Below are 13,267 nucleotides of genomic sequence, written 5' to 3'. Positions count from 1 at the left end.
GTGAACAACAGTTGTTACATGTAACTCCCCCACCCTCCTCCTCCATTGTTACCCTCTGTCCTCCTGTTCAGAAGGCTGCCCAGCCCCCAGAGGAAACTTGATTCCGATTCAGGAAGCACCTGAGCCACAGGTGTTATTAGTATAAGCAGCACACAGGTGGCAGCTGTTTACTGTGTGGAGAGAGGATGCTTACATTCTACAGGTCATCGTTTGTTTGCTCCCAGGGACAACATACAGAGGAGTGCATTTCTTTTCAATTCTAAATGCAATCATTGGGTGTGTATTATATGTAGCTAACAAAATAATTTGGGTGGCAGAGAAGAACTGTGGTGACGGGGAGACTAGTTAGTGAGCTAGCTAGCTCGCTAACCAATTATATTTGTGCTAACAGTAGCAAGCTAGCTGACCAAATAATTATGTCATTATTTTGCTAGCCCAACATTAAACTGAATACATGATCATTTATTCCTATTAGACTGAGTTCCAGATGAGTTCCAAATGTGGGTTTAATTGACTCTACTGGGATTTAGCTTAACCCTCAAGAGAGTGATATGCTCCCTGGAGTTAGTGTTGATAGCTGGAGTTGATGGGGATGGAGTACTTTTAACTCCATTTAGAGTAACCAGAGACAGGGAGTTCAATCTATGGAGTTATCCACAGATGTGGGAGGTTATATTTCCCAGCATGCTCTGTTGCAGGTTGATTTAAAAAATGTTTGTTTCAATATCTGTGTTTTCACATGTACATTGATCGTTTTATGTCAAAGATAATAAATATACATTTTTCTAGCAACCGTTAGTGAGATAGTTCTTCCAGTTGACATGGTGTAGGAGGTCTCCATATACTCGATTTTCTTCCTGACTATGGGTGCGTACGTAAATTCACTCTGGCTATCTACTCCGATTTCAGAGCAATCTGGTCTGAATGTGCCAGACCGCAGAATAACTGATGAATTTAAGAATGATAAAATTCAACGTGTGTTGCGCGGTGTCAGTTAAAAGTATTTTTTTTAAGTAATTCAATTGTTGCCAGCAGCACAGTTACAGTCACTAACGCTCTAGATAACATGAAAGCAGCCTAACCAGTTCTGCTAGGGCAAGTTAAATAGTCAGAGTGAGCTGTTCTCTCATTTGTGTCTGTGTGTAGCTAGCAAGCCATCCAACTTTAGCCAGTTAGCTTGGGTGCTTGACTGCCGTTGTGAGTGACAGAATGTTCAGATCAACTCTACCCTTCGGCGCCGAGAGCGAAAATGCTCTGAATTTATGAACAGACAATCTGACAACACTCTAAATTTACAAACGACCCTGAGCACACTGACACACTGGAGGCAATTTACGAATGCACCCTATGACAGGCATTCTAAATACAAGTTGTGGGTGATGTAAAAGTGCTGGATATCTTGCTGTTAGTTGGATTCCAAAAGAGATTGGATATCACATTGCAAAACTCCATAATGTGACACATAATATTCAAATAAGGCTTTGTACCCTTATAACACAAAGGAAGTAAAATGAAAGAGGAATGTACTCTGCTGGAGTTGCTTGTTCATTCAGAACAACACAGAAAAGTGTAAAATGGCAAGAGAGTTGGTTAAAAACAACACTGAAAATAGTAAAATGGCAATTGGAGTTAAATTCAAGCAACTCTCTGAGAGTTAAATATTTACTCCATTTAGTGTTGTTTTAACTTTTAAAAATATCAACACCATATGACCAGAATAGTATTAACACAAAATGGGTGTGGGACCATTAAATTTGACTCCATAGGAGTTGAATTAACTCTTACGATTTTACTGTGTAGCATTATATGCAAAACCTGGTTAGAGCTAACCATTTCTAGCTAGCTTCAGTGACAGCTAGCTCATGCCAGCTGAGCCACTTGCACTCTGTCATTCTGTACAGTAGGTACATGATTTGAACATTCTAAATAACACATAACATGTTTTTTAAGAGTGATTTCATAGCTTAGTTAAGTGTAAAGGGCTTGGCATAATGTAATGTATTACTTCGCTAGCTATCTGTGAGAATAGTGGTGCCCACTGAACAGTTTCAACACAAGTTACATGATGGGGTTCGTCTTAAATTGATGTCAAGAAGTTGGCACAACTGTCTCTGTACTGTAGCGGTCATCATCATTGGTGTTTGTTTAATGCAGTTGCAATACCAGACCATGTAGTTAGCCTGTAATTATGGCTTATACAAATATATTGTAATATTATTAGACATGCTGATACTGTAATTAGTTCAGCTACTACTGTCAGCATGTTTACCTGTAATATGACAGCAGGCCATTGCTGAGGACGAACCATCGGCGTTGATACCCTTTCAAATAGTTAGTCCATTTAAAAAGCCAGCCTTTGTACGTATCCGACCCCGGCGCTAGGGCCCCTGCAGGAGTGGATGCCGAACCCTTTCCCTGGTCGCTCATCCTCAGCTCCGCTGCAGATTGCGATGTGCAGCCGGATAAACAAGGGACCGCGGAAACAAATAACACTATCCTGCTCTCCCCATATATACACCTACCGCTGATGAGTGCGGAGGAGGGTCCAGACCAGAGAGAGCGAGATAAACACTAGGCGTCCCTTTCACATTACACTGGAAACAGGGGAAGGATGAAAACTGATGCGAAGGAGGAACTGGTTGTCACTAGTTACCACAGCCACAAAGTCGTAAACCCCGCCCATTTCTTACATTTCTCATTTTAAAATACAAAACAAAAAGGAAAAGCATGCGAAGTAATTAAGGGCATTCGTCACACCTGTAACATGGGCAATCATAGAATCAAAATCCTGTATGGCCACGTCGTTAGGAGCTGTCATATGCTCTCCCCTACGTTCAATATTCCAAATGCACATTTCTTTAAATAACGTTACTTAAAAGCCCGAGATTGGTCCCAAAAAAATGACGTCCACATGTAGGCCTACCATTTCACACTATATTGGAGGATATCTTCAAAACCAACCCAAATGCAAAAGGGTGTCTATCAGCTGTGTATTCAAAATAACTAATTGTTGGCAGTCCATGGAGATCAACTTTGGAACAGGATTTAGGAATCGAAATTTCAACTAATGGCTATGATCGATTTTTTTTAAAACACCTTTTTTTTAAAGTCCCTTCTATATGTACCAGGCATGTTGCTACACACGTTAAAGTGATGACAGTCAACTTGACAGTCAACTTGACAGAACTGTGGGATGCATTGGAGTCAACATGGGCCAGCATCCCTGCAACTCAATATTACAGTATGAAGGTGTTCCTGATGTTTTATACAATAAGTGTATGTTCTGGTTGTGCCTGAAACTAAAAGGCTATTGGGATGGGATTTTTAATGCAACATCCAATATAACACAAGTATCTATACTGAACAAAAATATAAACTTGTAAAACGCTAGTCCCATGTTTCATGAGCTGAAATAAAAGATCCCAGAAATGTTCTGTATGCACAAAAAGCTTATTTCTAAACTTATTCCACACCTGACAAGTGTGGAATATCAATTAACTGATTAAACAGCATGATCGTTACACAGGTGCACCTTGTGCTGGGGGCAATAAAAGGTCACTCTAAAATGTGCAGTTTTGTCACACAACACAATGCCACAGATGCCTCAAGATTTGAGGGAGCGTACAATTGGCATGCTGACTGCAGGAATGACCACCAGAGCTGTTGTCAGAGAATTTACAAGCTGACACCGGTCGACAGTTGGACAGTGTTTCCTCCGACACATTGGTGCGGCTGGCTTCCAGGTTAAGCGAGCAGTGGGGCAAGAAGCAGTGCTGCTTGGCAGGGTCGTGTTTTGAAGGACGCATGGCTCTCGACCTTCGCCTCTCCCGAGTCCGTAGGGGAGTTGCAGCGATGGGACAAGACTGTAACTACCAATTGGATATCACGAAAAAGTAAAACAACAACAAAACATTTTTTTTAAATAATACATATGTAAAAAAAAATAACTAATGTTTCCTGATCTTTCTTATACCTCTCAGATATGACACACTTCAGAACAAACTTCGTTCGGTTTTTTGTTGTTGTTCAATGTAGTGAATCTGTTATTCAATGTGTTTGTATGGGCTAATAGCATAAGACCAAATTTCATCAAAACATTTTTTAAATATATTTTTGGGGATACTTCAAGGGGACTTAAAATTTAGAATCAAATAGCAACATTATCTTGGTATGACATAAAAATTGTCCTTATAGCTTAGTAGAACCGGTTTAGACAGGGTTTAGACTATTATGGGTTGCTCTTGCTGTACAGTACACAACATCCAGAAGTGCTGTAAAATTGTGTTTTATTAAGACAGTATGTTTTATTTTCGGCTGCCCCCACATTAAATCGAGTTAAAGAGAAAACAGACACCTTTGCAGCCTGATAGGAGGATGTATTATGTATGAACTAGTCGCATGGGGACACAAGTGTATTCTGGCTGGGGTGATCGCTTTGACACATAGAGGTAATACACGATTTCAGGAAGAACTACGCCCTCTAGGGTGTTGGTGCAATAGCAAGTGTATTATTTGCTTTGAATTTCATTACTTTGGTTTCTTTTTTACATTGAACATGCAAAATTAGAATCTACACACATGCTGACATTTGGCAGATGAAGGTAGAATGTGTTTATAGATTTGTCCTTCATCTGCCAAATGATTTAGAATTGTTTGGTTTCTAAATCAAGTTTAATCAATCCTATTTGACCTTGGGAAATATTTGCACTATAAGCCCTGGCCTATTGCTGCTTTCAAGACAACTCGTAACTCAGAAACTCTGACTTGAAAATTTGTTGCAGAAAGATAGTTTCCCACTTGGAAAGTATCAGAATTAACCAATAGAAAGCTCTACGCAAATAACTTATGTTTATTTTTACTTGGAGGTTCCGAATTGTCATGAATGCACCATATGTAAACACTTTTTCAGGACCCTGTCTTTCAAAGATAACTCATAAAAATCCAAATAACTTCACAGATCTTCATTGTAAAGGGTTTAAACACTATTCGCCATGCTTGTTCAATGATCCATAAACAATTAATGAACATGCACCTGTGGAACAGACATTAAGACAGTAACAGCTTACAGACGGTAGGCAATTAAGGTCACAGTTATGAAAACTTAGGACACTAAAGAGGCCTTTCTATTGACTCTGAAAAATACCAAAAGAAAGATGGCCACGGTCCCTGCTCATCTGCGTGAATGTGCCTTAGGCATGCTGCAAGGAGGCAATAAATTGCAATGTCCGTACTGTGAGACACCTAAGTCAGCTCTACAGGGAGACAGGATGGCCAACTGATCGTCCTCGCAGTGACAGACCACGTGTAACAACACCTGCACAGGATCGGTACATCCGAACATCACACCTGCAGGACAGGTACAGGATGGCAACAACAACTGCCCGAGTTACACCAGGAACGCACAATCCCTCCATCAGTGCTCAGACTGTCCGCAATAGCTGAGAGAGGCTGGACTGAGAGCTTGTAGGCCTGTTGTAAGGCAGGTCCTCACCAGACATCACCAGCAACAACGTCGCCTATGGGCACAAACCCACCGTCACTGGACCAGACAGGAATGGCAAAAAGTGCTCTTCACTTACGAGTCGCGGTTTTGTCTCACCAGGGGTGATGGTCGGACTCGCTTTTATCGTCGAAGGAATGAGCATTACACCAAGGCCTGTACTCTGGAGCGGGATCGATTTGGAGGTGGAGGGTCCGTCAATGGTCTGGGGCGGTGTGTCACAGCATCTTTGGGCTGAGTTTGTTGTCATTGCAGGCAATCTCAACACTGTGCGTTACAGAGAAGACATCCTCCTCCCTCATGTGGTACCCTTCCTGCATGATCATCCTGACATGACCCTCCAGCATGACAATGCCACCAGCCATACTGCTCGTTCTGTACGTGATTTCCTGCAAGACAGGAATGTCAGTGTTCTGCCATGGCCAGCGAAGAGCCCGGATTTCAATCCCATTGAGCACGTCTGGGACCTGTTGGATCGGAGGGTGAAGGCAAGGGCCATTCCCCCCAGAAATGTCTGGGAACTTGCAGGTGCCTTGGTGGAAGAGTGGGGTAACATCTCACAGCAAGAACTGGCAAATCTGGTGCAGCCCATGAGGAGGAGATGCACTGCAGTACTTAATGCAGCTGGTGGCCACACCAGATATTGACTGTTACTTTTGATTTTGACCCCCCCCCTTGGTTCAGGGACACATTATTCAATTTCTGTTAGTCACATGTCTGTGGGACTTGTTCAGTTTACGTCTCAGTTGTTGAATCTTGTTATGTTTATACAAATATTTACACATGTTAAGTTTGCTGAAAATAAACGCAGTTGACAGTGAGAGGACATTTCTTTTTTTGCTGAGTTTATTTACCAAGATTTACACACATTTCAATATGACACTTGTTTTCCACATGGTGGCGACATTGTCACATTCATGTGAAGTCGCGTAGCATTACTGGTGAGTGTTCTGTGCAACAACCGATGCATTGAGACATATGGCATAATATAAGCAGCGTATGAAAAAACACTGACTGAAGAGACAAAATGGCCAATTATTGTGCACAACAGATTTTATTTTACCATAGCCAAAAACAAAACATCTAACACCTACTATTAAAAAATAAATACAAGTGATGTTTCTGTTAGAAAAATGTAGCCCTTCATGTTGTATACGACACACTCACACAAACAGTCTAATTTTAATGGATGGACCCTCATGCTACAAACTCAAGAAACGACAATTGCTATCTCCATAGAATCTCATACAGATGCTACATAACCTTTCTTAAAAATGTTTAAATAAACACAGCGCCCAGTTCTAATATAAAGGCCTAAACCGTTTAAATATCATTTCAGAAAAACTGAGCCTACATGCAGCTGCTGAGGTATGTAACACACACACACACACACACACACACACCTCTCAGTTGATTTTGACTGTCTCTGATAATAACCATATACACTACATGACCAAAAGTATGTGGACAACTGCTCGTCCAAAATCTATTTAAAAATCATGGGCATTAATATAGAGTTGGTCCCCCATTTGCTGCTATAAAAGCCTCCACTCTTCTGGGAAGGCTTTCCACTAGATGTTGGAACATTGCTGTTGGGACATGCTTCCATTCAGCCGCAAGAGCATTAATAAGGTCGGGCACTGATGTTGGGCGATTACGCCTGGCTCGCAGTCGGCGTTCCAGTTCATCCCAAAGGTTTTTGATGGGGTTGAGGTCAGGGCTCTGTGCAGGGCAGTCAAGTTCTTCTACACCGATCTCGATAAACCATTTCTTTATGGACTTCACTTTGTGCACGGGTGCACTGCCATGCTGAAACAGGCAAGGGCCACAAAGTTGGAAGCACAGAATTGTCTACAATGTCATTGTATGCTGTGGCATTAAGATTTCCCTTCACTTGGACTAAGGAGCCTAGCCCGAACCATGAAAAACAGCCCCAGACCATTATTTATTCTCCACAAAACTTTACAGTTGACACTATACATTGGGGCAGGTAGCGAAAGCCAGTGCCAGATTTGTCTGTCGGACTGCCAGACGGTGAAGAGTGATTCATCACTCCAGAGAACACGTTTCCACTGCTCCAGAGTTCAATGGCGGCGAGCTTTACACCACTCCTTGGCATTGCATATGGGACAGCTCTAGCAGGGCAGAAATTTGACGAACTGACTTGTTGGAAAGGTGGCATCCTATGACGTTGAAAGTCACTGAGCTCTTCAGTAAGGCAATTCTACTGCCAATGTCAGTCAATGGAGATTGCATGGCTGTGTGCTTGATTTTATACACCTGTCAGTAATGGGTTTGGCTGAAATAGCCAAATCCACTAATTTGAAGCGATGTCCACATACTTTTGTATATATAGCGTACACACAGGTAAATAAATTACAGCTATACATAATCACACCAGTGCAATTAAACCCTGACCTGCTAGCTTGGCAGCAGAAGCATGCAAATCAATGATGCACGTACGTATATGCAGTACAGGTACTCATTTTCAGTGCAAACATTGTCACAGGGTGTCTGTAATCATAGGACACATTTTTACCACATTCTCAAACATTCAAAATATATTGCACAATTCAGACATTGCTTTGAAATTTCCAGAAATTATTATGCGTGTTTGAGTGGTAGGATGCCAATACATAGTATGCTATGGGTGTTTCCTACCTTGTGTGTGGTCTGGGTATATCCAAGAGGAGGGAGGTTTTATACATTCTATGCGAGGTGTTCTAGTATAACGCAGGATGTCTGTGGTTGGAGACAGCTTGTCAGGCTGGTCAAGGTGCTCTGCAGCTTATTGCTCCCCACAACAAAGTCACTAGCTCACTCTTTTCTTCTTCCATTGCATTTCTGTTTCACTATCCCTGCCCATCAACCTGTGCATGACATGACAAGCATTTCAAAATCATCTCACGTATTCTCCAAAACCACACCCCCTGCCCACTATCCCCGCCTCACATTTAATGTCTACACCACTGCCTCTTCAGGTTGCCCCAGAGCGCCTTGTAGGCCCCAGAGCACCGTGGATATAATGTATTCATCAGAAACACACAGATAGAGGACGAGGAGAGGGAGGGAGGGAGGGAGGTAGCGGATTAACGACTGCGGTGTTTTTTGCTGCAAGAGAACCTCACATCCTCCTCTAAACAATATACTTTAAATCAGAAGAGGGGATGACAGTACTACAATTTCATAACAATCACAATCAGTGACAATATGTTTAATAACATTCCATTGACTCCATTCCAGCCATTATTATGAGCCGTCCTCCCCTCAGCAGCCTCCTGGGATTAGTGAATGTTTGTTTCATTCTTGAAAAAAGTGACCTGCAAGACATCAAATGGTTAACTGCTTAGTGGGTGCGTTTTGGAGGACTATATTGTCTGAAGAAGGGTTTCTGGTCCTGCCACAGTACCACTTAACCTGGCCTCAGAGCATTTCGTATTATTCTGCACGTAGGATGTGCATGTGGTAAACCAAGAGTAGGCCATCCATCTTGTTGACTCACCTATGTTTACCAGTTACCACACTCCCCCTCTAACCTAGGCTTTCCAACTCTACATCTATCGCCATTAGAATAAAGCAATTTCAAGTACGACAGCCAGGGAGGGCATTTATCTACCTCACATGACACTACCACACACGGTTTGAAAAGGGAAGACTTTTAAAGAAGTTGCATTCCTTCACATGTATAAGCTAATATGGAGAGAAAATATCCAGTCATGTTAGTAATGGTACCTATTCCCACTAGATGCACACAGTCCCCAAGCTCTCAAAGCAGCAGATAACCATCAGTATGAGGAGCTGTTGCCTTGTGATCTGGGGAGCTCAGTACCACACCTGGTGGTGATAATTGTGTGTGTAACTTTGACCAGAGCTGTGGAAGTAAAGTAGCTGCTCTACTTCTCTAAATCCATTAACAAACCCTCTTCTTCATCCTCTTCCTGTTCTTCCTTTCTCTCAATAGGAACATTGAGACAGAACTGGAGTGTTCTGATAGGTGATAAAGATATACTTGTTATACTGGGCCAAAGGTCAGTCCTAGTAGCTACAGCGCAGGAGTCACATAAACCTCATAAGAAAATCAGCTCTGTAAAGCAGGAGGCCTCAGTGTGTTTTCCAGCCGTTTACATTGAAGTCATCTTCTCCATATACCTATTATTCCCCCTGAGGTGTGACTGTGAGGCTCTTATGGCTCTGACATATGTGGGGAGGAACTGTTCCGGGGTGAAGTTTCCCCTAGGTACAGATCTAGGATCATGTTCCCCTTTCTCAACCCTAACCTTAGCCATTACTGGGGGAAAAGTGAAACTGACCCAAAATTAACGCCTAGGGGCAACTTCAACCTACACCGGGGGGAGTCCACTGGGTCACATGACGGCGCAGCGGTTCCTCTGCAGCGCCCCTTGTAGGCGGATCCCAGGGGTGTGGTTATGTTTCATGCCGCGTGCCACAGCGATGCCCAGCAGCTCTTTGAAGAGCAGGACCACGTGCCAGTTGAACTTGGCAGAGCACTCCACATAGCCACACTTCCAGGTCTTCTTGACGAGTACAGAGACGGCCCTGCGAGGGGTGAAGCGCTGGCGCTGCAGGTCCCTCTTACTTCCCACTACCAGGATGGGAACCTCACTGCTGCTGCCCTCTCTACAGGGACACGGGAAGGAATGGAGATAGAGAGATGAAGGATAAAGGTGAGAAAGAATTGCAATCAAACAGGCATACTGTGGTTAGCTAACAACTACTGTATGTGGTGCAATAGCAGCAAAGAAATCCCAGTCACATAATCTCTATTCTCCACACATCCTGTGTATGAATACAAATTTAAAGGTAACTGCATTGACATGAAGAGTCCCCTGGTTCGTGACTAAGACAGCCTTCTCATTCTCCCCCCTCTTCTTCTTAACAACGTGAAGGTCAGTAGCGTGACAGGGAGACTGGAGACACCTTCCAGAGTGGTCACTGGGTGTTTGTGTGTGAGGATTACTGCAGTATGAGTGTGTCTCTGTGCGTGCAGGAGCTTGTGCAGTGTCTACTTGTGTGTCTGCGTGTGTGTGCGTGTGTGTGCGTGTGTGCGTGTGTGCGTGTGTGCGTGTGTGTGTGTGTGTGTGTGTGTGTGTGTGTGTGTGTGTGTGTGTGCGCACGCTGATTCCTCTGCCTGGATTGGAGGTGTGTGGCGGTGGATTAGAGGATTAGGGCCCTGGGAGCCTCCCTCCACACTTTGTATCGACAGAGACTAAATGTAGAGGGAAATGTTTCTCACAGAACATTGGATTGGGAAGATGTATGGCAGGCTGCAACCTGGGCTAAAGCAGTGATGATTCAAGTGAGGCTGACAGTAATGCTATTGTGAACAATAAGCTCAGACCTTGATTCAATGCTAGCATGTTGAGTTGAAAATGCAATGATTTAATGGAAGAACACAGACAGACACACATACTTCCAAAGACTCCCTCCCCAAAACACAAAAATAGAATTTAGACTGAACAAAAACATAAACGCAACATCAAATAAAATAAAATGTAATTGTATTTGTCACATGCGCCGAATTCAACTGGTGTAGACCATACCATGAAATGCTTACTTACAAGCCCTTAACCAACAATGCAGTTTTAAGAAAAATAAAAGCAAAGAAAAATATTCACTAAATAAACTAAAGTAAAAAATAAAAAAGCAACACTAAAATAACAATAACGAGGCTATATACAGGGGGTACCTGTACAGAATACCGCTTTCCGTGTGCTAGCAGAGGACAGTCTATGACTAGAGTGGCTGGAGTCGTTGGAAATTTTTAGGGCCTTTCTCTGGCACCGCCTGGTATAGAGGTCCTGGATGGCAGGAAGATTGGCCCCAGTGATGTACTGGGCCGTGCGCACTACCCTCTGTAGCGCCTTGCGGTCGGAGGCCGAGCAGTTGCCATACTAGGCGATGATGCAACCAATCAGGATGCTCTCGATGGTGCAGCTGTAGAACTTTTTGAGGATCTGAGGACCCATGCCAAATCTTTTCAGTCTCCTGAGGGGGAATAGGCGTTGTCGTGCCCTCTTCACAACTGTCTTGGTGTGTGATGTTGTGACTTTACTTTCATTCATCTGATGACTGTTATTTTATCTAATCAACTAACTATGTTTAATTGTTACCCAATTAAATGAATCATGTAACAATTAACTCGTAAGGAATTTGGGGCACCATGAGAGCGGTTGTTTAAAGTGTTACCATCTCCTGAAATAAATTCTTTACCTTTCACATTCAAACAGTCAACGTATTAATCAGAACCTCTAACATCTGCAAAAACCCCAGCCTTACTTATGATTCAGTACTACACAAATTGGTTTAATTATTTATTTACTAGCTAACTAAATGATAACACAGGATAAACATACACACTATTACATACATTATACATTATTAAAAGGTCCCTAACAGACTGACACAACATATGGCGGCTTGTTACAAAGGAGAGGAGAGGGAGGGAGAGAGAGAGAGAAAGAGACACTAATCGTTGATACATTTTAGGAACTACTCTCACAGTCATCATATACACTGCTCAAAAAAATAAAGGGAACACTAAAATAACACATCCTAGATCTGAATAAAATAAATAATCTTATTAAATAGTTTTTTCTTTACATAGTTGAATGTGCTGACAACAAAAATCACACAAAAATAATCAATGGAAATCCAATTTATCAACCCATGGAGGTCTGGATTTGGAGTCACACTCAAAATTAAAGTGGAAAACCACACTACAGGCTGATCCAACTTTGATGTAATGTCCTTAAAACAAGTCAAAATGAGGCTCAGTAGTGTGTGTGGCCTCCACGTGCCTGTATGACCTCCCTACAACGCCTGGGCATGCTCCTGATGAGGTGGCGGATGGTCTCCTGAAGGATCTCCTCCCAGACCTGGACTAAAGCATCCGCCAACTCCTGGACAGTCTGTGGTGCAACGTGGCGTTGGTGGATGGAGCGAGACATGATGTCCCAGATGTGCTCAATTGGATTCAGGTCTGGGGAACGGGCGGGCCAGTCCATAGCATCAATGCCTTCCTCTTGCAGGAACTGCTGACACACTCCAGCCACATGAGGTCTAGCATTGTCATGCATTAGGAGGAACCCAGGGCCAACCGCACCAGCATATGGTCTCACAGGGGGTCTGAGGATCTCATCTCGGTACCTAATGGCAGTCAGGCTACCTCTGGCGAGCACATGGAGGGCTGTGCGGCCCCCCAAAGAAATGCCACCCCACACCATGACTGACCCACCGCCAAACCGGTCATGCTGGAGGATGTTGCAGGCAGCAGAACGTTCTCCACGGCGTCTCCAGACTCTGTCACGTCTGTCACGTGCTCAGTGTGAACTTGCTTTCATCTGTGAAGAGCACAGGGCGCCAGTGGCGAATTTGCCAATCTTGGTGTTCTCTGGAAAAAGCCAAACCCCTGCACGGTGTTGGGCTGTAAGCACAACCCCCACCTGTGGACGTCGGGCCCTCATACCACCCTCATGGAGTCCGTTTCTGACCGTTTTGAGCAGACACATGCACATTTGTGGCCTGCTGGAGGTCATTTTGCAGGGCTCTGGCAGTGCTCCTCCTTGCACAAAGGCGGAGGTAGCGGTCCTGCTGCTGGGTTGTTGCCCTCCTACGGCCTCCTCCACGTCTCCTGATGTACTGGCCTGTCTCCTGGTAGCGCCTCCATGCTCTGGACACTACGCTGACAGACACAGCAAACCTTCTTGCCACAGCTCGCATTGATGTGCCATCCTGGATGAGCTGCAC

The 13,267-nt window shown here is 43.6% G+C and overlaps 1 protein-coding gene across 1 annotated transcript in view; it reads right to left on the bottom strand.

Moving 5' to 3' along the window:
* Positions 1-2,621, bottom strand: part of LOC106585250 (oxysterol-binding protein 2) — a 160,406-nt gene extending 157,785 nt beyond the window's left edge. Inside the window, exon 1 of the mRNA XM_045706695.2 lies at positions 2,270-2,621. Within this exon, the coding sequence (XP_045562651.2) occupies positions 2,270-2,427 (158 nt within the window). The 5' untranslated portion in view covers positions 2,428-2,621. The remainder of the gene's footprint in view (positions 1-2,269) is intronic.
* Between the last annotated feature and the right edge of the window lie 10,646 nt (positions 2,622-13,267).

The sequence above is a fragment of the Salmo salar genome, chromosome 24 (assembly GCF_965601325.2).
Source record: "Salmo salar chromosome 24, fSalSal1, whole genome shotgun sequence".
In the NCBI taxonomy this organism is placed as follows: domain Eukaryota; kingdom Metazoa; phylum Chordata; class Actinopteri; order Salmoniformes; family Salmonidae; genus Salmo; species Salmo salar.
Note: the sequence above shows the minus strand (reverse complement) of the source record. Positions and strands in the feature narration are given on the sequence as shown.